Source organism: Schistocerca gregaria, chromosome 5 (genome assembly GCF_023897955.1).
Source record: "Schistocerca gregaria isolate iqSchGreg1 chromosome 5, iqSchGreg1.2, whole genome shotgun sequence".
Taxonomy (NCBI): Eukaryota; Metazoa; Arthropoda; class Insecta; order Orthoptera; family Acrididae; genus Schistocerca; species Schistocerca gregaria.
Genome location: NC_064924.1, coordinates 420215276 through 420240377, shown reverse-complemented (window position 1 = coordinate 420240377; position 25102 = coordinate 420215276). Strand labels below are relative to the sequence as shown.

Below are 25102 nucleotides of genomic sequence, written 5' to 3'. Positions count from 1 at the left end.
GTCTTGCCGACTGACAGGTCGGACGTCTGAGAGCGACGCTGTAGACAAGAAAATCCAATACTGATAGGTTCCTAGAGATACCCTGTCGATTTTCTGGGCACTGCCATAGACGTTGTAATGAAATATGCTTCTTCCGTTGCAAGGGAAGACTGCCTTGTTCCGCGCGAGTCTCTCTGTTGTTGGTGAGGGGCGCAGCCATACACCAGCCTGTGTGCGGAAGGGTGGGTAATGACTTCCGCCATCCTTCCACAACTAGTTCAGGTCGCAGTTCGATCTAAAGGCCCCCGTTTGGGGTTTCGGTGCGGAACTTTCAGTCCACCAACTTGTATAGGGTTCTTGTAGACCGTCTCCTTCCTTCTGAGTTGATAAGTACTCGTTCAACCGACGAAAAACAGTGTTGAAGATATATCGAGTTAATATCTACCAAAAAAAGGCTGAATAACGCAAGCTTGGAGACGGGATCTGTAAATTCGAAGAAAATATCAGACGTTCCGGATTCTCATAACTTATGTGAAAGATTTGAAGTTCACGTAATTAGCATTTATCGCCTCTGAATGTAATTCTTAAGTGACTATCAGGTCTGTATTTAGTGCTGAACCGTTATCATTGCAAGTTGTCTACAGTTCTACTAGAAGATTTCCCATATAAAGCCAGCCAGAAATCGACCAGACCAAATCAAATGATTTCCATATTCTACAGAGTCACTGACCGACAGCTATTCGCGAGGACACCAAAGTCGTCGAACGGTCTTCAAACAGAGAAGTGCTGGCCATTATATTCTGAGAATGTTTCCGTAACACACGACATGGAGTTGTTGTACGACTAGTAGGTACGCGCTAATAACGTGCAAAAAAAATCCACTTAAAACTTCAAAGCCATCACTGAAAAGCTTAACACTGTTGTCGCATCATATTTACAGTAAAAGAACCGATAGAATGAACCGTTTTCTACAGGTTAACAAGAGGGTTCATAATCTACACTTAGAGACACAGAACTGCAGCACAAAGCCCCATACGAAGCACGGATTACGCTTAATTTATATTGGTTGATGATTTGTACAGCCAATAACGAAAGATCCAGGCCTCAAATACTTGCTTTAATCCAACTGAAATACAGAAAACTGTTCATGAAAACAATCTTCTGAATTTACGAGAGAAATTTAAATAAAATAAAATAAAATAAAATATCTGTAGAAATAAAACATGAATTGATTTAAAACCGAACTTTTCTCCTGACTGCTTTTACACGAAGACATGCAGACTGGACACATGTCACATGCCTAGTAATTGATAAAAATTTTCCATCGCGTTCTCCCACATAATTTTCAATGAAGTGAGCCTTCCACACTTCGCATAAGTCCTCCACATACCGTTTCACACTTTTCACAATACTGACTCAACAAAAAGTAATTAAACAATAATTTCGGATTTATAAGTTTTACGTCATCAATGTACTCTAATGAAAGAAAACAAAATTGTACGAAAACCATTTCTATGAACTGAATCTTTTTGGTTATGATTTCAGAAGATATGATATGTTAATATATTAGAATCCGTAGTTCTGTTCTGTAGTATAAAAAAAGTTTTACAGTTTTCAGGTAAAATCTCATGTTCTCGGCAGTAGCTACTGAAGATAATGAGCTGGGATTTTTACAGTACAGTTGCACTATCAAGACTGAACTGTATATGAAGTAATAAAAAGCTCTAATAACATTTTATAGGTTCCCTTAGATTTATAGCGAGTGTACATAGCGTATCGAGCACATACCAAACGCGTCCACTGCCCAAGCACTCACAGCGTCAGCCCATGGGATGCCACACTCATGAATCGCTTACTTTACTGCACGCAATAAAGCCTCGGGAAAATCTACCACATAAAAACCCTTCTCCCTATTTCCTGTGTGTCCGCGAGACGAGAGTGAGACTAAAATTACTGAACAGTATTTCCTCTGTAGAGGAGTAATTTTTGGACATGGTAATTTTAAGGCAACATCTTTGAAACTACAAACATTAGTTATACCAAGATGGCAGTGACTGTTAGAGAAGACCCTTGGTCTGAAGAAAGACGGCAGGAGCGCAGGGATTCATTCCTGCGAGGTAGTTGGTGGTATGGCCATTCAGTTACTAGTAACGTAACTGTTTCGGGGCGTTACAGGAGAGCTCGTTGGTAAGGCAGACGTAATTTTTGTAGGAATCACAATTCATGGTGGCAACAGGAAATGATTCCTACCCTGACAGTATGCTGTTACCTTACTAAGAGTGAGGTTTTGTAAAGGCACTCTGTTTTGTCGGTGTTCTGGAGCAGTCAACACGTAGCGTCTAGATCCATCACAGAGGACCTCATTGGCAACCGTTAGACGCCGTCGGCACGGTACGGTGAAATTCTGCTGTCTACGGGTTAGGTTACCTGCTTGTGTCCACCTGTTGTTTCTCGTTACTAGCCGGTCGTCTCAGCCTTATATACATGTGACTTTTATTTTGATTGATGCTTGATAATAGTCAGCCCGATATTTCCGCCCGCTTTCCAGTGCATAACGTACACATTGTCTTGCTTTGTAAATCCTCAGTGTGGAATATGTTAAATTAAGGAGTCTTTCCATTGTCATTACTGCCGTACTGCCCTTCCTGTTCACCTGCATTCCCATGGTTAGATCCAACTGCTCAGTGTTCAAAGTGGCCTGTTTCACTCCTGAGTGTTGGATCGAGTCAGATGCTTCCAGAACCACACGATGAAGCATCGCTTTCGTTGAGCTCCATTTGTTATAGGGTGCGGTGGGCAGCTGACATGTAACACCACAAGCTGTCTTCACTGCTTATCGGAGGGTAACGGTGAACATTAGAACCCCTATATTTACATCTTCATATATACTCCGCAAGCCATCGTACGATGCGTGGTGGAGGGTACCTCGTGCCAATCACTTCGTTTCCCCGTAAAAGAGCAATGGAGAAACGACTACTTATATACCTCCGTACGAGAATACTTTTTCTTATATTTGTGGTCCCTACGTGAAATGTACGTTGGCGGCAATACAATCGTTTTGCAGCCAGCTTCAGATGCCGTCTCTCCAAATTTTCTCAATATAGTTCCTCGAAAAAAAAATCGCCTTCCCTCCAGGATTTCCCATTTTAGCTCCAGATGCAACTCCCTCAAACCTGTGTGTTGATCGATCCCACCGGTAACAAGTATAGTAGCCCGCCTTTGAATTGCTTTGATATCTTCTTTTAATTTGGCCTGGTGCGTATCCCGAACACTCGAGCAGTACTCAAGAACGCGTTGCACTAGTGTGCTATACGTAATCTCCTTTATGGATGAACCGGACTTCCCTAAACTTCTCGCCTTCGCTGCTACAATCCCTAAAAACTCTGTCCATTTCATACCGCTTTGCAACGGTTCGCCTACATATTTAATCATGTTAAGCAGTGTACTACTAATGCTGTATTAGAACGTTAGGGATTGTTTTTCCTACTGATCTCCATCAACTTACAGTTTTATGCATTTAGAGCAAGCTGCCATTCAACTCACGAACTTGAAATTTTGCCTAACTCATCTTGTATGCATCTATAGTCACTCAACGCCGTCACTTTAACGGTAAGGTATCATAAGGGTGTCATTAGAAAACAGACGCAGATTGTTGCTCACCCTGTCCGTCAGATCGTTTATGTACACAAAGTGATTCAGCTCCTCCTACCTAAGTTGTTTATGCAACCCACATGGTTATATGTGGCTTTCATAAACGAAGTGCGAGATTTTCGTGCCCTTTCACTCGCTACGCGCGAATTTTTAGTCTTACATACAAATTGAACACGACCGTTTTGTAGAAAATTTAATGTAATTGAATTTTGTAGTGGGATACTTTTCGTCAGAGGCGCAGTTTTCGAGTTATTAAAGAGAAACGTACAAATTTGACCTTCCAAAGCACCTCCACTCTAATCTCTGAACCGGTCACGCTATCCAGCATGTTGTTCATTGCACTCCCTCCCACCACTGTACAAGAATTCGTTACTGCACGAATTGTTACCCATATTATGCAATTTTTGGTCTTCATTGAGTCGCTTTATGACGTCACCGGTTTAATCGAGCACTTGCAAATTGTGGAATTCACACTTTTGTCAATTTTTTTAATTTTAACAGCATACATTAAACAATTAAATCGTTGTACTTGTCAGGCGTTCTCACTACAAAACTACTGTGTTAGTAAGGGTTAAGTTTGGATCGAATTGTCAACGTAAGCAGTTGTATTGTAACGTATAAAATGATGGTTTTTGCTTTCATCACTCTCACGGGCACGTTTAAAGTAACCGACCATTGTTGTGGCGCAATAGCCCAGTCAACAGAGTCCAAAAAAGATAGAATATTGCGAAATAGGTTGTGCGGAAATTTTCTTACAGTGGTAGTAGAACTACCATGAACAACATACCAGAAGTCTTGACTGGCGAGGGATGAGAGTGGACTAGAGGGAGGGGGGGGGGGGGGAGGTGCATTTGAAGGTCACTTTCGTACGTTTTTCTTGAATTCCTCTTAAATCGTGACTTTCAGCGAATACGTATCTCAATATAAAATTTATCTGCATTAAATTTCCTACAAAAAGGTCCTGTTCATATTTTTCTGTAGAACTAATAATTTGCTTGAAATTACATCCGTAGGAGCAGCCGAATCCCCTGTGTAGGGAATAATAGCTCTCCTATCACACTTCCTTGGGACTCTGCTGAGGGTGCGCTTGTCTGTGATGAACACTCGTGCTTGAGAACAGCATACTGGGCTCCATTATTTAAAAAGTCTTCGATCCAGTCACTTGTTTGCTTTCTAAATCCGTGCCGACTTGTGGACGTAAGTCTGTCTGTCTCAAGAAAACTGATTACATTCGAACTGAGAATAAATCCAGAATTTCAGCACCAAAGCGATGTTACGGAAACTGATGTGTAATTTTGAGGTTCGTTTCTGTACGCTTTTACATACAGGAGTCGACTGCGCTTTTTCCTAGTCGCTTGTGACTTTGAGCTGGTGAGAGATTCGCGATAAATGGAAGCTAAGTAAGGAGAAAATGTCGTAGAATACTCTTTGTAAAATTTAACTGAGATTTCATCCACATCTGGCGGCTTATTTGTTTACAACTCTTTCAGTTACTTCTTTACGCCAGGAACGAGTGTTACTCCACTCATATTCAGAAGAGAACAGGACACTTTGAACCACTAGAGATAGGACGTTCATATTCACAGGACATGTACATTAGTAGGTTCTGCAGAAATGATTAGCATGAGTCACCTCGGTTCTGCCTGTGTCCTGTTGCCTATTAGGCACAGGGTCCGCCCTGGGCCCTGATAACTTGTTTCGTGCTGGAAGGCATCTACGCCTATAAGGAGCGAATGGTGTCCTGAGATATGGCCATCCATGCTGCATTCACGTTTCCAAAGTTGGTTGACATTGGGTCACAGCACTGCCCCCGTCGTTTCACAAAATTCCACACGAGCCTGGACAGCTGAAGGTCCGCGGCAAAATGCTGACATCCTGTGAGAACAAGGAGATACCAAACCAATTAGGCTAGAGTTCGTGCAGCAATAAGTGGTCGTGCATTTTCTTGCTGAAAAATGGCGTCTGGGGTGTTGTGCAGAAAGGGTATTGCTACGGACCACAGGATGTCATACACATACGTCACACTGGTCACCGTGCACTGGATGATTTTTTGTTGCACCCAGTAGCACCCCACAGCATAAGGCCTAAAGTTGGTGCTGTATGTCTTACGCGAATGCAGTCACTGTGATGGCACTCCCCTTGTCTGCAGAGAATCAAAATGAGGCCGTTATTTTCAAATAAACACTACTTGGATTCATCCGAAAACTCTCTTTGATGCCATTCCAGGAATCGTCTGAAAATTCTGATGCCCTTCCTGCCCAGTGACGTTGTTCCGTTGTTCCATATACCACTGTTTGTGCACATTCGTGAAAGCTAGGCGGGGAAATGGACGACGAGCACGTAACCCATGCCGTAGTAAACAGCGACGGACTGTCACCCCTGATATTGGACGATGTGTTACACTGTTCCACTCTTGCGCCAGAGTCGACGAGCATGTAGATCTGTCTTGCAAAGCCATTCGGATGACGTGTCAATCTTCTCGAATGGAGGTCTTAATGACCAGACCTGACCCATCTCGTCGTGTTTTGCGTCCTTTCTTGGACTGTTCTGCAGAGACCCATCTGAAACACTTCGTTCCACACGAGCAGCAATTTCCCGAATGGATGCATAAGATTATCTCACGACAATAATGCACCCTCTTTCAAACTCAGTGATCTGAAGGTACGGTTCGCGCATTTGATTGCGAGGCACCCTGCACGTCTGCTCAGGTCGCACTCAGGCATTACGTTCGATTTATAGCAACAACGAGAGCCACAGGCACATTTGACCGGTAGGTAGTGTTGCGCAGTGATATAGGCGTTGACCTGTCTTCCTTATGGGAGCCCGAACGATAATCAAACAACAGTACACACTGGTGTCCAAAATTAAAGAAGCAGATGGAAATTTTGCAAGGTTACTTTTATTTTGCCACGAAATCTAAAATGAGGTGATAACAAAGTAAAAACAATTAAATAAAACAAAATGTAAAGAACTGCTACATGCAGAACAGCAGACAAAAATGTTCTTCGTTTTTCTCTATTCAACAGATGTGCACACACATCCCGTAACTGCTTGATGTGCTCACTGTGGGATTTAATCGCCTCTGGCAGCAATACAGTCCTGACAGCGACGGTGCACGCTGTGAATGACGCCATCAATGTCATGTTGAGGCAATAACGCCAATTCTTCCTGCAGAGCTGCTTACAAGTCTTGGCAAGTGGTTGGTTAATTTTGACGAGCTACAACCCGTCTGCCTAGTGCAACCAAGTTATCCTCAACGGTACTGAAATTGGGAAAGCGAGCAGGCTACGCCATGCGTGCAGTATCTTCCATTTCCAAGAAAATATCATGCACTCCTGGCCTGTGAGGTCGAGAATTATCGTCCATCAATATGAATCTGGGCCCACAGCACCTCGCAACAACCGCGCATGAGATCCCAAGAGCTTGTCACGTTGCCTGAGAGCAGTAAACCTTTCCCATTTACCCCTACAGTTTCATGAAGAGGTGTTAGAATGGCCAACATAATCCCTGCCCATGCCATTAGCGATCCTCCTCCATATCCGTCCCCTTGCAATGTTCGGCTCTCTAAATCGTGTCCCACATTCCCTTCAGGTTCGTCGAGAATCACCCTTCCAGATCAAATCGGGACTCATCTGTGAAAAGGACACTCGCGAACTCTTTGACTGTCCAGGTGTCATGTTGACGACTACACGTTAGCTCTGTGAAGACGCCTCACAGGCACACTTACAGCAGGTCTCCGACAATAAAGGCTACTCTGCGGATGCCTTCACTAAATCTACACATGTCCAGTGGATACTGCGAGGTCTAATTCGATTTGCTACGCAGTACGAAGACGGTGCCTTTACAGCCAGGTAACGGTCCTCTGTTTTGATATCACAGGTCGTATTCCCTGCCGTGGGCTCCTTGATACAGTTTCTGTCTCTAGAAACTGTAGCCACATCCGAGGCACAACAGAACGGTGCACGTTAAACGATCGGGGCACAACAGTTTGCAACTGTCCTGCTTACATTCTTCCTATGGCCCTCCACCGCAGAGAATCTGCTCTGTGCCATACTGCGCCGTCTGTGACTGAACACAGCGATTTTCGATGGGGGGCTGCCCGACAAACACTACTCCGTTTGATATTTTTCCTGACGTCATCGTAACGTAGTTTTCCGTTGGCCGAAATACCATCTTCCGCGCAGAACACGATCGGATATACATGTGTTGACAGTTTTCGGCACCAAAGTATTTGTACGATACTCCTGCGCGAACGCTTTCTTAAACGCGATATTTAAAACTTCGGCTTTACTCTTTGTGTTTTCTATTGCCACACCAGACTGATCACCGTGTGACTGGATAGAAGTACTCAACCCGCTTAGCGAAGACCAGAATTTTCTCAGCTTCTCGGAAAGATTTTTTGTTAAGGTATGGTGGTGGTAATTGTACCTTCCGGCATAGATATTTTTACAGTCGCACGAATGTCTATTAATCATTGCTTCTACATCTACATCTACATACATACTCCGCAATCCACCATAAGGTGCGTGGCGGAGGGTAGCTGGTACCACAACTAGCATCTTCTCTCCCTGTTCCACTCCCAAACAGAACGAGGGAAAAATGACTGCCTGTATGCCTTTGTACGAACCGTAATCTCTCTTACCTTATCTTTGTGGTCTTTCCGCGAAATGTAAGTTGGCGGCAGTAAAATTGTACTGCAGTCAGCCTCAAATGCTGGTTCTCTAAATTTCCTCAGTAGCGATTCACGAAAAGAACGCCTCCTTTTCTCTAGAGACTCCCACCCGAGTTTCTGAAGCACTTCCGTAACACTCGCGTGATGATCAAACCTACCAGTAACAAATCTAGCAGCCCGCCTCTGAATTGCTTCTATGTCCTCTCTCAATCCGACCTGATAGGGATCCCAAAAGCTCGAGCAGTACTCAAGAATAGGTCGTACTTGTGTTTTATAAGCGGTCTGCTTTACAGATGAACCACATCTTCTCAAAATTCGACTATCCGCCTTACCCACAACTGCCATTACACGCTTGTCCCACTTCATATCGCTGTGCAATGTTACGCCTAAATATTTAATCGACGAGAATTTGTCAAGCGCTACGCTACTAATGGAGTATTAAAATATTAAGGGATTCTTTTTCCTATTCATCTGCAATAATTTACATTTATCTGTATTTAGAGTTAGCTGCCATTCTTTACACCAGTCACAAATCCTGTCCATGTCATCTCGTATCCTCCTACAGTCACTCGACGATGACACCTTCCGGCACACTACATATAAGCTTTCTTTTTTGAACCGTTTGTGTTACAGTATTTACAAATTTTGTTGTTAAACCTCAGTCAATCTCTTTCCACAGATTTCTCCAGAGTGCTATTTATGACCTGTTTAAACATCGCCTGAAGATCTGTGCGTCCACTATATTGGGAATCAGTGATTTCATCCAATTTCTAAGTGGGATGCCAACAGCTTTGCTTGCTTTAGAGCGTCAGCCACGTACAGACGTCTTCCGCACCGCCCACCCCTCGCAGATCGATTGCAGCGTGAACACGCGTGCTGTGCCGTGTTGCGGCAGGTGGCGGAGGCAGCAGCTCGGAGAACCGCGTGTCGGTGTACCTGAACCGGCTGACGGGCTTCGACCACCGGTGCCGCGTGCGCTACAGCGTCAGCCTGGGCGACGCCGAGCGGCGCCTGGACTCCGGCCTCCTTGACGACGTCTCCGACTCGGACGGCAAGGGCTACGGCTGGCACCCGCGCGCGCGCTTCTCCGACCTCGTCTACAAGGTGAGCGCCCCGGCTGCAGCTGCTGCCCTTGTCGCCACGCAGCTCTACTCCAATACCAACTCTATCAGACTGTACGTACCATTATGGTACAATGTGCGCAACTGCCAGGATACCTTTCTAACCTTTTACAAATAGTTGTGAAACCTGGTAATTAAGGAGGGCAGGATGGGTTAAGGTTGTGGACGGGGTCCGAATCAATTATTATTGGTTTTGTTTGCAATTTCTATCATTTATCGTATCTTGAAAGGAGGGCATAAGACGAACATCAGCAAAAGAAAAACGAGGATAACGGAATGCAGTCGAATTAAATCTGGTGATACAGAGGGAATTAGATTAGGAAATGAGACACTTAAAGTAGTAAAGGAGTTTTGCTATTTGGGGAGCAAAATAACTGATGATGGTCGAAGTAGAGATGATATAAAATGTAGACTGGCAATGTCAAGGAAAGCGTTTCTGAAGAAGAGAAATTTGTTAACATCGAGTATAGATTTAAGTGTCAGGAAGTCGTTTCTGAAAGTATTTGTATGGAGGGTAGCCATGTATGGAAGTGAAACATGGACGATAACTAATTTGGACAACAAGAGAATAGAACATTTCGAAATGTGGTGCTACACAAACAGTGCCCACGATTAGTTTGGAGGGCAGCGTGGAGGGTAAAATCGTAGACGAAGACGAAGAGATGAATACAATAAACAGATTCACAAGGATGTAGGTTGCAGTACGTACTGGGAGATGAAGAAGCTTGCACTGGATAGAGTAGCATGGAGAGCTGCATCAAACCAGTCTCAGAACTGGAGACCACAACAACAACAACAACATCTTTTAATAAATAATTTTCTAAAACAAGCCAGTGGGGTCGCAATCAGACTTTCAAGGCACGTAACCACAACCACGGCTGAAGGATATTAACGCGAAAAGTGGCAGTTATTTACAATTTAACAAGTCAGCCAATAATTTTGAAGACAAGCGAATGCAGTCGCTATCATAATTTTAAGACAAGTAACCACAATCACGGCTGAAGGCATTTAACGTCAAAATGGCAATTATAAAAAATTTAACAAATATACTCACTAACAGCGAATAGCATAGCAAAAGTTAATTAAAAAAACAACAGATCAGCAAACAGGTGAGACAAATTATGGTAACGTAATAATGCAATAATAAAATAAAACACAAGGGCCAGTGACAGACGGGGCTCCAGGAACCGACCTTAGAGTAGGTCACACCAAACACACTTTCGCGAGCGAAGAGAAAGGCAGCCAAGAGTTGCATTCAGATCACAAGATGGTAACTCGGACTACTGGCAATCTAACGAGTGACTAATGATAATCTTGGTGAGGCTACCCGATATCCAACAAAACGCCAAAGCCTGAACGGGCGGTCTGGGCTCCGCCCGCAGAATGCTGTGCTTAGAGCGCCCGGAGCAAGAAGGAAAGACTACCACTAAGGTAGGCAAGCGCCACTCAACCTACAATCAAGAAGCTGTCAAACTTACACGTTCACCGGAGAGCGGCGGCAACGCGAGGAAATGTATACTGCCGCTACATACACTAACCCCCAGGGTGTTAACGGCCACAAGACAGAAAAATATCGCTGGTTGAACTTAACAATGTAAGAAGCAGAAAATAGTAAATAGTAATTAGAAGCTCCACACTCACACTACATGGAAGAAGGACGAGGTCGCCCCAAAGATAACACAGCAGAACTACATATCGATAACCGGCGCTACTGCCACTAGCGGACAGGCAATGCTTACGAAACGGAGTGGCGCCAGTGAACACGAGAAGAAGACAAACAACGCAACCATACCAACTAAACGATACGGTCTGGCAGAAACCTACACATGGCACCAACGCGAGCCGCAACACGGCTCAAGCAGATCCGGCAGCGGCAAGTACTCTGCTGTTACACTACTGGACATTAAAATTGCTACACCAAGAAGAAATGTTGATGATCAACGGGTATTCATTGGGCAAATATATTATATTAGTACTGACATGTGATTACATTTTCACGCAGTGTGGGTGCATATATCCTGAGAAATCAGTACCCACAACAACCACCTCTGGCCGTAATAACGGCCTTGATATGGCTGGGCATTGAGTCAAACAGAGCTTGGATGGCATGTACAGACTCAGCTGCCCATGCAGCTTCAACACGATACCATGGTTAATCAAGGGTAGTGACTGGCGTATTGTGACGAGCCAGTTGCTCGGTCACAATTGACCAGATGCTTTCAGTTGGTGATAGGTCTGGAGAATATGCTGGCCAGGGCAGCAGTCGAACATTTTCATTATCCAGAAAGAAACTTACAGGACCTGTAACATGCGGTCGTGCTTTATTCTGCTGAAATTTAGGATTTCGCAGAGATTGAACGAAGGCACGGCTCGTAACACATCTGAAATGTAACGACCACTGTTCAAAATGCCGTCAGTGCGAACAAGAGGTGACCGAGACGTGTAACCAATGGCACCCCATACCATCACGCCGGGTGATACGCCAGTACGGCGATGGCGAATACACGCTTCCAATGTGCGACCGTCATGATGCTGTAAACAGAACCTGAATTCGTCCGAAAAAATGACGTTTTGCCATTCATGCACACATGTTCGTCGTTGAGTACACCATCGCAGGTGCTCCTGTCTGTGATACAGCATCAAGGGTAACTGCAGCCATGGCCTCCGAGCTGATAGACCGTGCTGCTGTAAACGTCGTCGAACTGTTCGTGCAGATAGTTGTTCTCTTGCAAACTTCTAATGAGGCAGTGGATCTATAACATCCGGTGACCGTGTTTGATCCACCTTTAACACCCAAATTATTTCACGCTATGAATCAGTACTAAGTCACAGTATCGTGTTTGCTGTTGTTACAAAGAGTCCTCCACCAGCAGCGTTCAACCTGTCTTTGATATATACATTCTAGTCGGAGTTTAGGGTTTCATTGTTACTCACATATGGTTTCAGCCAGGTTTATGTCTCAAATACTGTCCTATGTGGCCACTGTGACCATTTGTAAGCGAGATTAGTTCTGGGACCTTTCCATAGACGCTCCTGTAATTCAGTAGTATTATAAACAGGTACTTACAAGCATCGAGAATAGAAAATAGTGCATTGAGAATGGTTAGCCACTAGCCGAAATATGGATTTGCGAAATAAAATCTATAAAAAGGACGGCTGATTGCTGCACTCTACAATTTATAAGACACATAACAGTCGCTGAGCGCACTCACTTTCCGAATGGAAGGTGACCTGATTTCCTTCCTACCTTTTATAGAGGCGAATGCTATGCAGTCTCAGGTCAGTATTCGCATTTTCGTGTGGGTAGAGGGATTTCTCTATCCTAGAAAACACACATGCGCACACCACATGTACTCCGCTACACTGGTAACCTGTTCCTACATGTAGCGCACGGCTGTCCTATTAATATGGGTTCTGCCCTCCTCCACCCGATAGTAGGTGTCGAGAAATTTGCAGACGAAAGCTTCAGAGAATCGTCTGAGCCTCTGGTTTAGACCTTCCACTATGGTCCTAGCCAAATCATCACGATAGGTTCCGGTAGCGATGCTCAGAAACGATAGCTCTACTTTCATCTCTCGGGTGGGGCTAGTTTCTTCACCAAATCTGGCGACCATCTGCAGGAACCAAGAATAGCCTCTGAACCCAGGCGGCAGGCGTCATTCGAGCCGACATGAGCCATGGTTTGCAGCCGCGTGCACCCAGAGTGCTCAATCGCTACCTGCGGAGCCTGCTCCCCATCTCGGGCCCCACCCCCCCCTTTCCCACCACAATGGCAAACGGAGTGGACACTGTCTTCTTGCCCAAACTGCCTGCTATTTTCCTGACGGAATTCATTTATCTATTTTATTTATCTATTTATTGTTCCTGGGACCAAATTAAGGAAAGTCTCCCTGGTCATGGAACGAGTCAATGCATGAAATTATAACACGATTACAGATAAAATGAAATATAAAAAAAACATATTCAAGCGACAAGTCGTAAGTTTAAATAAAGAAAATCAACAATGTAACACTGGAATTTGCTTAATTTTTTAGCTCTTCCAGGAGCTCCTCGACAGAATAGAAGGAGTGAGCCATGAGAAACTCTTCAGTTTAGACTTAAAAGAGTTTGGGCTATTGCTAAGATTTTTGAGTTCTTGTGGTAGCTTATTGAAAATGGATGCAGCAGAATACTGCACTCCTTTCTGCACAAGAGTCAAGGAAGTGCATTCCACATGCAAATTTGATTTCTGCCTAGTATTAACTGAGGAAAGCTGCTAACGCTTGGGAATAGGCTGATATTGCTAACAGCAAACGACATTGAAGGAAATATTTACTGTGAGGGCAATGTCATAATTCCCAGACTATTGAATAGGGGACGACAAGAGGTTCTCGAACTTACACCACATATAGCTCGAACAGCCCATTTTTGAGCCAAAAATACCCTTTTTGAATCAGAAGAATTACCCCAAAAAATAATACCATACGACATAAGCGAATGAAAATATGCGAAGTAGACTACTTTTCGTGTTGAACAGTCACTTATTTCAGATACTGTTCTAATGGTAAATAAAGCAGCATTTAGTTTCTGAACAAGACCCTGGACATTGGCATTCCACAACAGCTTACTATCTATCCGAATGCCTAGGAACTTGAACTCTTCTGTCTCGCTTATAATATGCCCATTCTGTCTGATCAAAATATCGGTTCTTGTTGAATTGTGAGCTAGGAACTGTAAAAACTGAGTCTTACTGTGATTTGGCATCAAATAATTTTCCAAAAGCCATGAACGTATTTCATGAACTACATTATTTGATACTGTTTTAATATTAAACACAAGATCCTTCACTACCAAGCTCCTGTCATCAGCAAACAGAAATATTTTTGAATCACCTGTAATACTAGAAGGCATGTCATTTATATAAATAAGAAACAGCAGTGGCCCCAGCACCGACCCTTGGGGAACGCCCTACTTAACAGTGCCCCATTGGGACTGAACATCACTACCACTCTCAATATTGCGGAGAATTACCTTCTGCTTTCTGTTCTTAAAGTAAGAGGCCAACCAATTGTAAGCTACTCCCCTTACTCCATAATGGTCCAACTTCTGCAGTAATATTTTGTGGTTAAATCAAAGAAAACACCTACCGCTCGCAACCTTTTACTTAATCCGTCGAAAACCTCACATAGAAAAGAGAATACAGCATTTTCAGTTGTTAAACCATTTCTAAAACCAAACTGTACATCTGACAGCAAATTATGTGAATTTAAATGCTCCAGTAACCTTGTATATACAACCTTCTCGATAACTTTAGCAAACACCGGTGGCATAGAAATAGTTCTAAAATTGTCAACATTATCCCTGTCTCCCTTTTTATAAAGTGGCTTCACTACTTAGTACTTTAATCGGTCAGGAAACCGACCACTCCTAAAGGAAAAGTTACAGATATGGCTAAGTACTGTGCTAACACACATAGAACAATACTTCAGTATTCAGCTAGATGCCCCGTCATATCCATGAGAGTTCTTGGTCTTTAGTGATTTAGTTATTAACTCAATCTCCCTCTTGTCAGTATCATGGAGGAGCATTTCAGGTAACAGTGTCGGAACACTTTTTTCTAAGAGCGCTATATGATTCCCTGCTGGGACTAGGTTTCTATTTAGTTCAACTGCTATATACAAAAACTGATTATTAAATACTGTACATATATGCGACTTATCAGTAACACGGACATTCCCACTACGCACTGATTCTATATCCTCGAACTGTCTCTGCAGACCAGCCACTTCCTTTACGACTGACCATATGGTTTTAATTTTGTCCTGAGCGTTAGCTATTCTATCTGCATACCACATACTTTTTGCCTTTCTAATAACATTTTTAAGCACCTTACAATACTGTTTGTAATGGGCTACTGCATTTAGATTTTGCCTGTTTCTAACGTTTTGATATAATTGCCACTTTGTTCCACAAAATATTCTTATCCTTTTAGTCAGCCACCCATGCTACCTGTTTGTGCTAGTACCCTGTTTTGAACGTTCTAACGGAAAGCAACTTTCAAAGAGCACGAGAAAAGTCTTGAGAAAAGCATTTTATTTGTCATCTACTGTATCAGCGCTATAAACATCTTGCCACTCTTGTTCCTTGATAAGGTTTACAAAGGTCTCTACAGCAACTGGATCAGATTTCCTAAACAGTTGATAACTATATTTAACACGTGTTGCAGCACCAAAATCTTTTAGAGTTAAAGTTTGTGCACCATGATCTGAAAGGCCAGTCACCATTTTGCTAACAGAATGCCCTTCTAGTAATGAGGAATTAATAAAAATGTTGTCTATGGTAGTTCTACTGTTTCCTTGCACTCTCGTTGGAAAGAATACGGTTTGCATAAGATTATATGAATTAGGGTGTCTACCAGCATCTTTTTCCTTGCACAATCACTTATACAATTAATGTTGAAGTCACCACATATAACTAACTTTTGGTATTTCTAATAAAGTGAACCAAGAACCTCCTCTAGCTTTAGCAAAAACGTTGTGAAATCGGAATCTGGGGACCTATAAATAACAACAGTTAGAAGTTTAGCTCCATTAAATTTAACCAGACCTGCACAACATTCAAACACCTTTTCAGTGCAGTACTTTGAAACATCAATTGACTCAAATGGGATGCCGTTTTTCACATACATGGCTACTCCCTCACACCGCAAAGAGCTCCTAGAAAAGCTGCCAGCCAACCTGTATCCTGGTAAAGAAAGCCTCTGAATTATCTCCTTATTTAAGAAGTGTTCAGATATACCAGTAATTTCAGAGTCAACATCTATAAGCAGTTCACTAACTTTATCTCTAATACCTTGTATATTTTGATGAAATCCATTACCCAACTAACATTTCATCTCCACATGACAAGCGTTCCCACCCTCTAAACTTATCCAGACATCTCAAGAAGATGGGCCACGATTCCGCCAGGCTACGTATTCCATTGTTGGCTCAGATGTAATTTTAGCAATGTGCAGTACCTTAAACGCACTTTTCCCTTCAACACAGCCACTCGCGACCTCCCCACTGTCACCATTCACAGCCCGATAACTGTCGACCAGCCGGGAAGCGCGAATCGGAAGGCGCAGTGGCACCAAGGATTCCAGGCGGCGCAATACGCTCCACAGGTACCAAAGCATTCGTCTGCGTGCCGCAACGCCGTCGTAGCCCAGGGAAGCAGACTGAAGCCTGTCGGCTGTGGGCAACGCAGCTTCCATCTGTGTAATGAGAGTGGCTAAGAATTCCTCTGCGTCTGTACACAACAGTCGTCCCCTAATCACCTCTAAGCAGTTTTTGTCTCAATCAGCAGCATTAAACACTAACAAAGGAAGCCGAAGTTCTGCTGCTACGCTACCTCTCCTCTATACTACAAGAGAAGTCGCGACACAAAATGAAATGCAGTATAATTTACGAAATAATCTTGAAGTTGGCAAACATAAGCCTCCACAGTATAACATACAGGTAATATTAATTTCCGCGACAAGTCCATGAAAAAAAACCTACCGTTAACTAAATTACTGTGATAAGACAAACTGCTTCAGCTACAGGCGCTTCCTTTTGCCTCCACGACAGCCGGTACACTGATTGCTAGTGCACTGTATCCAGCAGTCAGGAGATTCAACCTGAGCCACGTGATATGGCGTTTCTTGCTGCCGAAGAGTACACGAGAAAGTCACCTCATTCAACATTATGCACTGAAATTTACCCAGAAAACATAGAGCGAATTAGTAAAACGCCCAGGCACAATTCACTTCCTTGCAGCAGTGCGAGGAAAAAAAAAATAAAAAAAAGAGAAAAGGCCCCCAAAAACTATGCTAAATTAATGTGTACTACTCAAACTGCTGCAACTACAGGATTATCTTTCTGCTCTGCACAGCTACACTCTATGCTCAGTCCAAACCACCTGCTTGAGTGCTTTAGGCAGGATAATCTTCTCTGTCCTGGACCACATCTGGCATCAGTCTTAGTTTGAAGTATTAGGTGCAGCAGCTGGTGTTTGTTATTTCGCATTATATGGACTAAGTATTCCAGCTATCTCCTCTCGATGGCACTGAGAATTTGTAAACATTTGTTCATTCGCTACTGTGACTTTATCTGTCCATGTTATCCTTAATATCCTTCGATAACTCACATTTAAAAAGCCTCTAATTTCATACCTAACACTGCAGTAACTAAGATGAACTTCGTAGAATAAGATACTCAGCATATAGCATCGAAGTATTACCAAAGCTCCTTACTTAGCTTGCATTTATCGCGAATCTCTTTGTTTCAGTCCCGAGCGACTGGAAAAAAGCGTAGGTGACGCCTGTATATAAGAAGGGTAGAAGGACGGATACTAAAAATTACAGACCAACATCCTTAACATCTGTTTGTTGCAGGATTCTCGAACATATTCTCAGTTCGAATATAATGAATTTCCTTCAGACAGAGAAGTTGCTGTCCATGCATGAGCACGGCTTTAGAAAGCATCGCTCCTGCGAAACGCAACTCGCCCTTTTTTCACATTATATCTTGCGAACCATGGATGAAGTGCATCAAACGGATGCCATATTCCTTAATTTCCGGAAATCGTTTGACTCGGTGCCCCACTGCAGGCTCCTAACTAAGGTACGAGCATATGGGATTGGTTCCCAAATATGTGAGTGGCTCCAAGACTTCTTAAGTAATAGAACGCATTACGTTGTCCTCTATGGTGGGTGTTCATCGGAGGTGAGGATATCATCTGTAGTGCCCCAGGGAAGTGTGGAATACGACCTATTCTTGAGTACTGCTCGAGCGTTTGGGATCCCTATAAGATCGGATTGAAGGAGGACATAGAAGCAATTCAGAGGCGGGCTGCTAGATTTGTTACTGGTAGATTTGACCATCACGCGAGTGTTACGGAAATGCTTCAGGAACTCGGGTGGGAGTCTCTGGAGGAAAGGAGGCGTTCTTTTCGTGAATCGCTACTGAAGAAATTTAGAGAACCAGCGTTTGAGGTGACTGACTGCAGTACAATTTTACTGCCGCCAACTTATATTTCGCGGAAAGACCACAAAGATAACATAAGAGACATTAGAGTTCGTACAGAGCATATAGGCAGTCATTTTTCCCTCGTTCTGTTTGGGAGTGGAACAGGGAGAAAAGATGCTAGTTGTGGTACGAGGTACCCTCAGCCACGCACCGTATGGTGGATTGCGGAGTATATATGTAGATGTAGATGTAGAGTACGAAGAGTGCTAGTCAGATCTTGCTGCATTTTTTTTTAAAGACTTTTGGTCTGTTGAGAACTCTGTAGCGAATTTCTTGAGAGAAGTACCAATTATCATAGATTTGATACCCCACTCAGTTTCTATCACATAAATTCATTGACATGAAACATATAAATGCTAGGGAAACACTCGCGCTCTTTCATTTAGAGCATATTTTAGAAATGGTGCAGTTTTCCAAATTAGACTCGTTTTAGTTTGAAGCTTTCTCTTCGTTTCACCACTCAGTAGGAGCAGATCGCTGATGACGCTTGTAGATTTTAAAAAGAAGCAAACTACATCCATTTTTCTTTCATGGCTCTGTTAGTCTCGTCTTGTTTTACATTTACTGATTATTAGGAGAACTGCACTATATTTAAATAATTTCCCTTAGGTAGGGATCGGTTCGTTTACCTCATTTAAGAGAATTAGTTTCTAAATTTTAGTTAAGTGTAAGGCGATTTAATTACTGAACATTACCTTAGAAAACAAAAACGAAATTGTGAATAAATATGGAAAACAAGATAAAAAACAGCGAGTGAGACGTAAAATTAAAAGGAGACAACGCAGGTTTAAGTATTAAAAAAGGTTATTACACATGAATGACGAGGCTTGGGATATAATCCAAGTTTGCCAAGTAATTTTAGCTCTCCAGAAGCTTTTCGTTACTTCGTTCCTTAAAACTGTAATTGATTTTCGTAGGTACAAAGGAAGAGTCAGCAATGTAGGGGATAATTACATAATTCTACTGCCGAGAAGCTGGTTATTATGTGTCTTTGTAAGACGAGACTAGCGGAGCGTGCTGGTTCGTCAAGCGTCGTTGAATTACAACAGCTGAATTACTTACTGGAGAGTTGCAGGCTTTCATTAGCAGTTTAGTACGCCTTGCCAGTGAATCCGCACAAGGCAGCGGCCACTGCCGCTATATTCAGTAGTCCGAGAAAGCGCTGCCCTGCAGTGGCGCACACTGCGTGTGATAGACGGCTGCCATTAGAGAAAATGTTTCACTATATTAAACAGTCACTCTTATTTCTTTACTGCATGAGCTTAAGACGGCTATTATTTTAGCTATAACAAGAAATGTATTTTACACTACACTGCTCAGAAAAAGTGCGTAGTATTTGACTTTGTAATAAGGACGCATTAGATGATAAGAAACTCAAGGAACCTGGAAGTGTCAACCACTGTAGAAATGTATTATGGTATGACGTCTTTCCTGGAAAGTGTGTTTACTATTTTCATATATAGATGCAAAGTAGCATCAGGTAACATCGAATCAATTCAGAGGCGGGCGCTAGCATTGTTAACAGTGTGTTCGAACAACAGCAAGTATTGCGGAGAAGCTTGGGGAACTAAAATGGAAATCACCGGATTGAAGGCGACTGTCTTTTCGAGGAGCACAATTGACAAAATTTAGAGAAATAGCATTTGAGGCTGACTGCAGAACGACTCTCTTTCTGCCAACGCCGATTTCGTGTGAAGACCACGAAAACAAAATAAGAGAAATTAGGTCTAGTGTGGAGGCATGTAGATGTCGATTTTGCCTCTCTCTGCGGTTGGAACGGGAGAACAAACGACTAGCACTGGTTCAGGTCACCCTCTGACGCGCACCATAAGGGGGCTTGCGGAGAATGTATGTGGCTGTAGATGTAGATATAGAACATACAGCTGGTGGACAAAAATATGGAAGCACCAAAACCATGACACATTACTTTCAGGCAACGATGATGAAGGTGTATGTCGATCACGCACCCTTCTCTCCGAAGTAGGACGCAAAGGTTCAATAATATTGAGATCTGGTGACTGTGATGGCCATAGGAAATGCAGCAGTTCATAGTGGTGGTCACAAAACAAGTTCTGTACGGTGTGAACATGAGCCCTGTCGTCTTGGGACACAGCGTCACCGCTGGGGGAAAAGCATTGTACCATGGGATGGACCTGATCAGATAAAATGGTCACATAATCCGTCACAATAATGCGACCTTGAAGAGTAACCACGGCACCCATGTATTACGACGACATGGGGGCATAAATCTTCACCCAACCCCGCCGTGTTTCACTCTATGGACGTAAATTCGTCTGGAAGCTGGAAACACTGTGAGACAAGAGTCATTCTACGAAATGGCGTCATTCCACAGCTCAAGTGCTATGGCTTAGGCACTACGTTTTCTTGTTGCGGGCTTTTACATCACCGATAAGTGGTTTTGGAGCTCTAGCTCGTCATGTAATTCCCTGCTTATGGAGTACGCTTATAGCTGCTTTTATCTCGACAGGTTCGCCATTGTGACACTCAGGTCTCCAGTAACATTTACATCTGTCGTCCTCTAATTTTTTCCTCACAATCGTCTTCAAATACCGGCTGCCACGATCTCTCAACACATACCTCCATACGTGTTTTAACTTAGCAAATCAGATTTATGTGCACTGCCTGCGAGCCGTGTACAGATTTTCGATACAGTACCTCTTGAAACACCTAACACTTTTGCTACCTTCATTACGGAAGCACCCATCATACGAACACCCACAATTTACCCACGTTCGAATTCAATTATCTTCGACGCAACGCACTCACAATTATGGAGAATACTTTTTTGAATATGACTGACACTTGCAACGTATTGAAGACAGTGTGCAAGTACCATTGTTAGTCAAATACAACAGCACAGGGCACGTCTGCTAGCACATGGTTCAAATGGCTCTGAACACTATGGGACTTAACTGTTGAGGTCATCAGTCCCCTAGAACTTAGAGCTACTTAACCCTAACTAACCAAAGGACGGCACACACATCCATGCCCGAGACAGGATTCAAACCTGCGACCGTAGCAGTCGCGCGGTTCCTGACTGTAGCGCCTTGAACCCCTCGGCAACGAGAGCACATGCATTTATGTTTAAGCATGAGTTTTTCGCAGTGTTTCCATACATTTGTACAATCCCCAAACAATGGTAAAGAAGTATCCTTTGGATATAAGTGTACGGAATTGAAGCCATAAGAAAACGATGTCTCTTTCCGCTTAAAATAGTTTCAGGTCAAAATAAAATGTTGTTTCATCAGGATGAGCGTATGGTATAGCAATAAACTGAGGCTGAATGATTATTCTCCGTCTAATAGAAACTGCACGTATATCTGTACCAGTACGCATAGGAGCATATGCGCGGACCATGATACTTACAGTCTGTGAATTTGTTGAACATAGAACCCTGCAGCAGATGACACCTACGTATTCACACCTTCACAGAAAGACTCGTCAAATACGATTGCTGACGCATGGAATCGTTGAATCTGGACAATGACTGAATGAAAACTTGTTGGTTGTTTGGATGGATCACGTTTCTTGTCTCACCAGTTCACTGGCCGTGTCCACACTGTTTCCCCGTATGTGTATTTCGCGAAAAGATCATACAGGTAAAATTACAGAGACTTTACCTAACAGAGAAACTTATCAACTATCGTTCCTCCAGACGACCATTTGGGATAGAAAGAAGAAATGGAGGAGGTGACAGTTGCAGACGAAACATGTACACCACAAGGTAGTTCGAGCACTAAAGATGTATAGCTATTTTTTTAAGTAATAATTATAAATTTAAGACTGTCGCTCGTATCTACCGCTGATTCTAAATACCTGTCAATAAAAATTATTAATGTAATACTATCTTTCAAGTTTTTTAGTATGAGGGTATGCTGAAAAGTATTACCTCTAAATGTTTTATGTGAACCTGAAATATTTTTGAGTAAAACAAACTTTATTAACACTTTACATATTTATACTTCATGTCTACATATTTATTTGCCAGTGCAGTCAACCTAACAATGGAGACATTTTTTACAGTGGGAGACCAGTTTGTTGATACCATCACTGTAGAACAGTTGACTTTGTTGATGGAGCCATTATCTTACCTGCGTTTGCACTGCTTCATCAGTATCAAACTGAATCCCTCGAAGGTTTCTTTAAGGTTTTGAAACAGATGAAAGTCGGATGGTTCCAAGTCAGAGCTATATGGGGGATGATCAATGACAGTGAACCCAAGGCATCGTATTGTCGCAGATGCTGCAGTGCTTGTGTGTGGTCTGGCACTATTTTGCTGAATGGAAGGTTGCACTATATGCGGACGAACTCTTCGAATTCGTGCATGTATTTGTATGACAGTCTGTTTTTCACTCACCAACTTAGTTGTGTTACACACCACTATGCTAAACATACAATTTGGAACCCTGTAGCAGCACAGGGTTGCTACTTACTTCAGTGAAGTGGGAATGTCGATCTAATAAAATGAATGACTTATCATACCTCAATCGATATTGAGAACAGAATAAAAAAAAAACACTTTTTTTGCACACCCTTGTATAAACATATTGAGCATTGTATGTTTGCCTTTCTGTGCAGCACGCATTTCACAGTTCATTGCTTTGTATAAGACTGTCTGCACACGCCTGTACAGTCTGCCAGAGCGAGCGTCCTGTCAGGGTCGCCGATTTTCCGCAGGGGCTAGTGCGGCTGCACCTGGAGCTGCTGGCGGCGAACACTGTGAGCGAGGTGGCGGTGGCCTCGGCGCCACCTCACCCTACAGCGCCACCGCCAGCAGCTCTGCTGCCCGCCGCCCCCGCGACGCCGGTGCTGCCGCAGCCCGTGGTCGCGCAGTGCTACGACCGCGACAAGCAAGCCTGGACCATCAAGAGCGACTGCCACGCCGAGACCGTCCGTCTGCACATGGTCTACAAGGACATCCACAACGTGCCCCGCAACCACCTCAGGTATGGCCTGCTTTTCTAACGATCTCAAAACTAAAGGGCACCAGTAGTTAACATCGCAGTGCCTGACACTAAATCCTGCGTGAAAGAAGAAAGATGTGACGAAACTCTTGGTACCTCTGCAAGAACTGTCCTGATATGAAGTTCATCAGGTTTAATTGTATGAGTCATGTATATGTTTCCAATGAAAAGCAATTATAAGAAAAAATTATTACAGATTTTCATGAAATCGTTAATCAGATATAGTTCAAGTACTTCACCGGTAATGAAGATTCCTTTTTTTGCACAAATTCAAAGAATGGTGCAACTGAAGCTGTGAGGGCAGATGGTGAATAGTGCTTAGATAGTTACTTCTTGACATGCTGCCTGTTACTGCACATCCAGTACACGCGCTTGCGGCCTCTTGCCACCTGACTTTGCAATTTATTCCTTCTGCCGATTGGATGTTTAAACACTACAGAATATTGCACTTTGTTGGACTTCATGTCCGTTTTGTGCTAAGCCTTAAAATAGTTATATATTGGATTTTTTGGTGAATGAACTACAATTTAAGATTGAGTAACTGGATCTCTACCAGTATGTTTCTCATCCTATTCAGGTAACTGAAGAACCCGTGATGCTTAATTTTGCATAATCCCATAGATATGTATATTCGGCCGATTTTCGATCACTTTTTCGGTGTACGAGCATCTGTTACTTCACTAGGTAGTGATACACTCCTGCTGAGTAGAATTCAATAGCATTTTACCCACCAGGTAGTTCGCAAGAAGAAAGTCCTTACTTTTGTTTTTGTCCTTTTTAGGTACTACGGGAGCATTATGTGTTGTTTTATGCTATTTTATAGCCGGCCAGATGGCCGAGCGGTTCTAGGCGCTACAGTCTGGAACCGCGCGACCGCTACGGTCGCAGGTTCAAATCCTGCCTCGGGCATGGGCGTGTGTGATGTCCTTAGGTTAGGTAGGTTTAAGTAGTTCTAAGTTCTAGGGAACTGAAGACCTCAGAAGTTAAGTCCCATAGTGCTCAGAGCCATTTGAACCATTTTTTTGCTATTTTATAATTGACGTTCGTTACAAAGAGAGAAACTGCTGGCTATGGACTCTGGCTCACCAATTCTCTTTCCTGTTGAGAACATGACTTGAGTTTTCAAGTACGTTCATCCTGAATATCTCTTCATTTTAGTTACGTTTTCTTATCTTACATTGTCTTTTGTCTATCACTTCATACACACTATACCTGATGATATAGCTAAGATGTTACGAAACCGATAGTGTTTATAAATAAAGTACTTACAGCTGAAACGGTTTTATCTTCAAAAAGTGTTTAGATAGTTCAGTGGATAGAGAATATTACCGCAAAAGGCAGTGATTCTGGGTTCGAGGTTCACTCCCACACACAATTTTAATCTGCCGAAGTTGCTGTGCTTCAGAAGTTACATCACCTACTTGCTCCTTCTTCACCATAAATTTCCAACATCAAGTTAGATTTTAAGATCTGAACTGTTTGCAAGTAGTCAATTCTACTTTCGTTATCGGTTGCCAGTATTCTCCTAATAGCGATGTCCTACTAATGACTACATTACTCAGTTAAGCCACGATTTTGATAATATCATGAAATAAATCAGAGGTCATCACACTTTTCCCACAGCTGGCCGGATAGGTGACAAATGTTGAGTACGAGCCGCATCAA

The 25102-nt window shown here is 43.0% G+C and overlaps 1 protein-coding gene across 1 annotated transcript in view; it reads left to right on the top strand.

Annotated features, from left to right (window-relative positions):
• LOC126273366 (uncharacterized) overlaps positions 1-23438 on the top strand; it is an 809762-nt gene extending 786324 nt beyond the window's left edge. Inside the window, exons 5-6 of the mRNA XM_049976915.1 lie at positions 9198-9406; positions 23151-23438. Coding sequence (XP_049832872.1) covers positions 9198-9406; positions 23151-23438 — 497 coding nt within the window. The remainder of the gene's footprint in view (positions 1-9197; positions 9407-23150) is intronic.
• The last annotated feature ends 1664 nt before the right edge of the window (positions 23439-25102 follow it).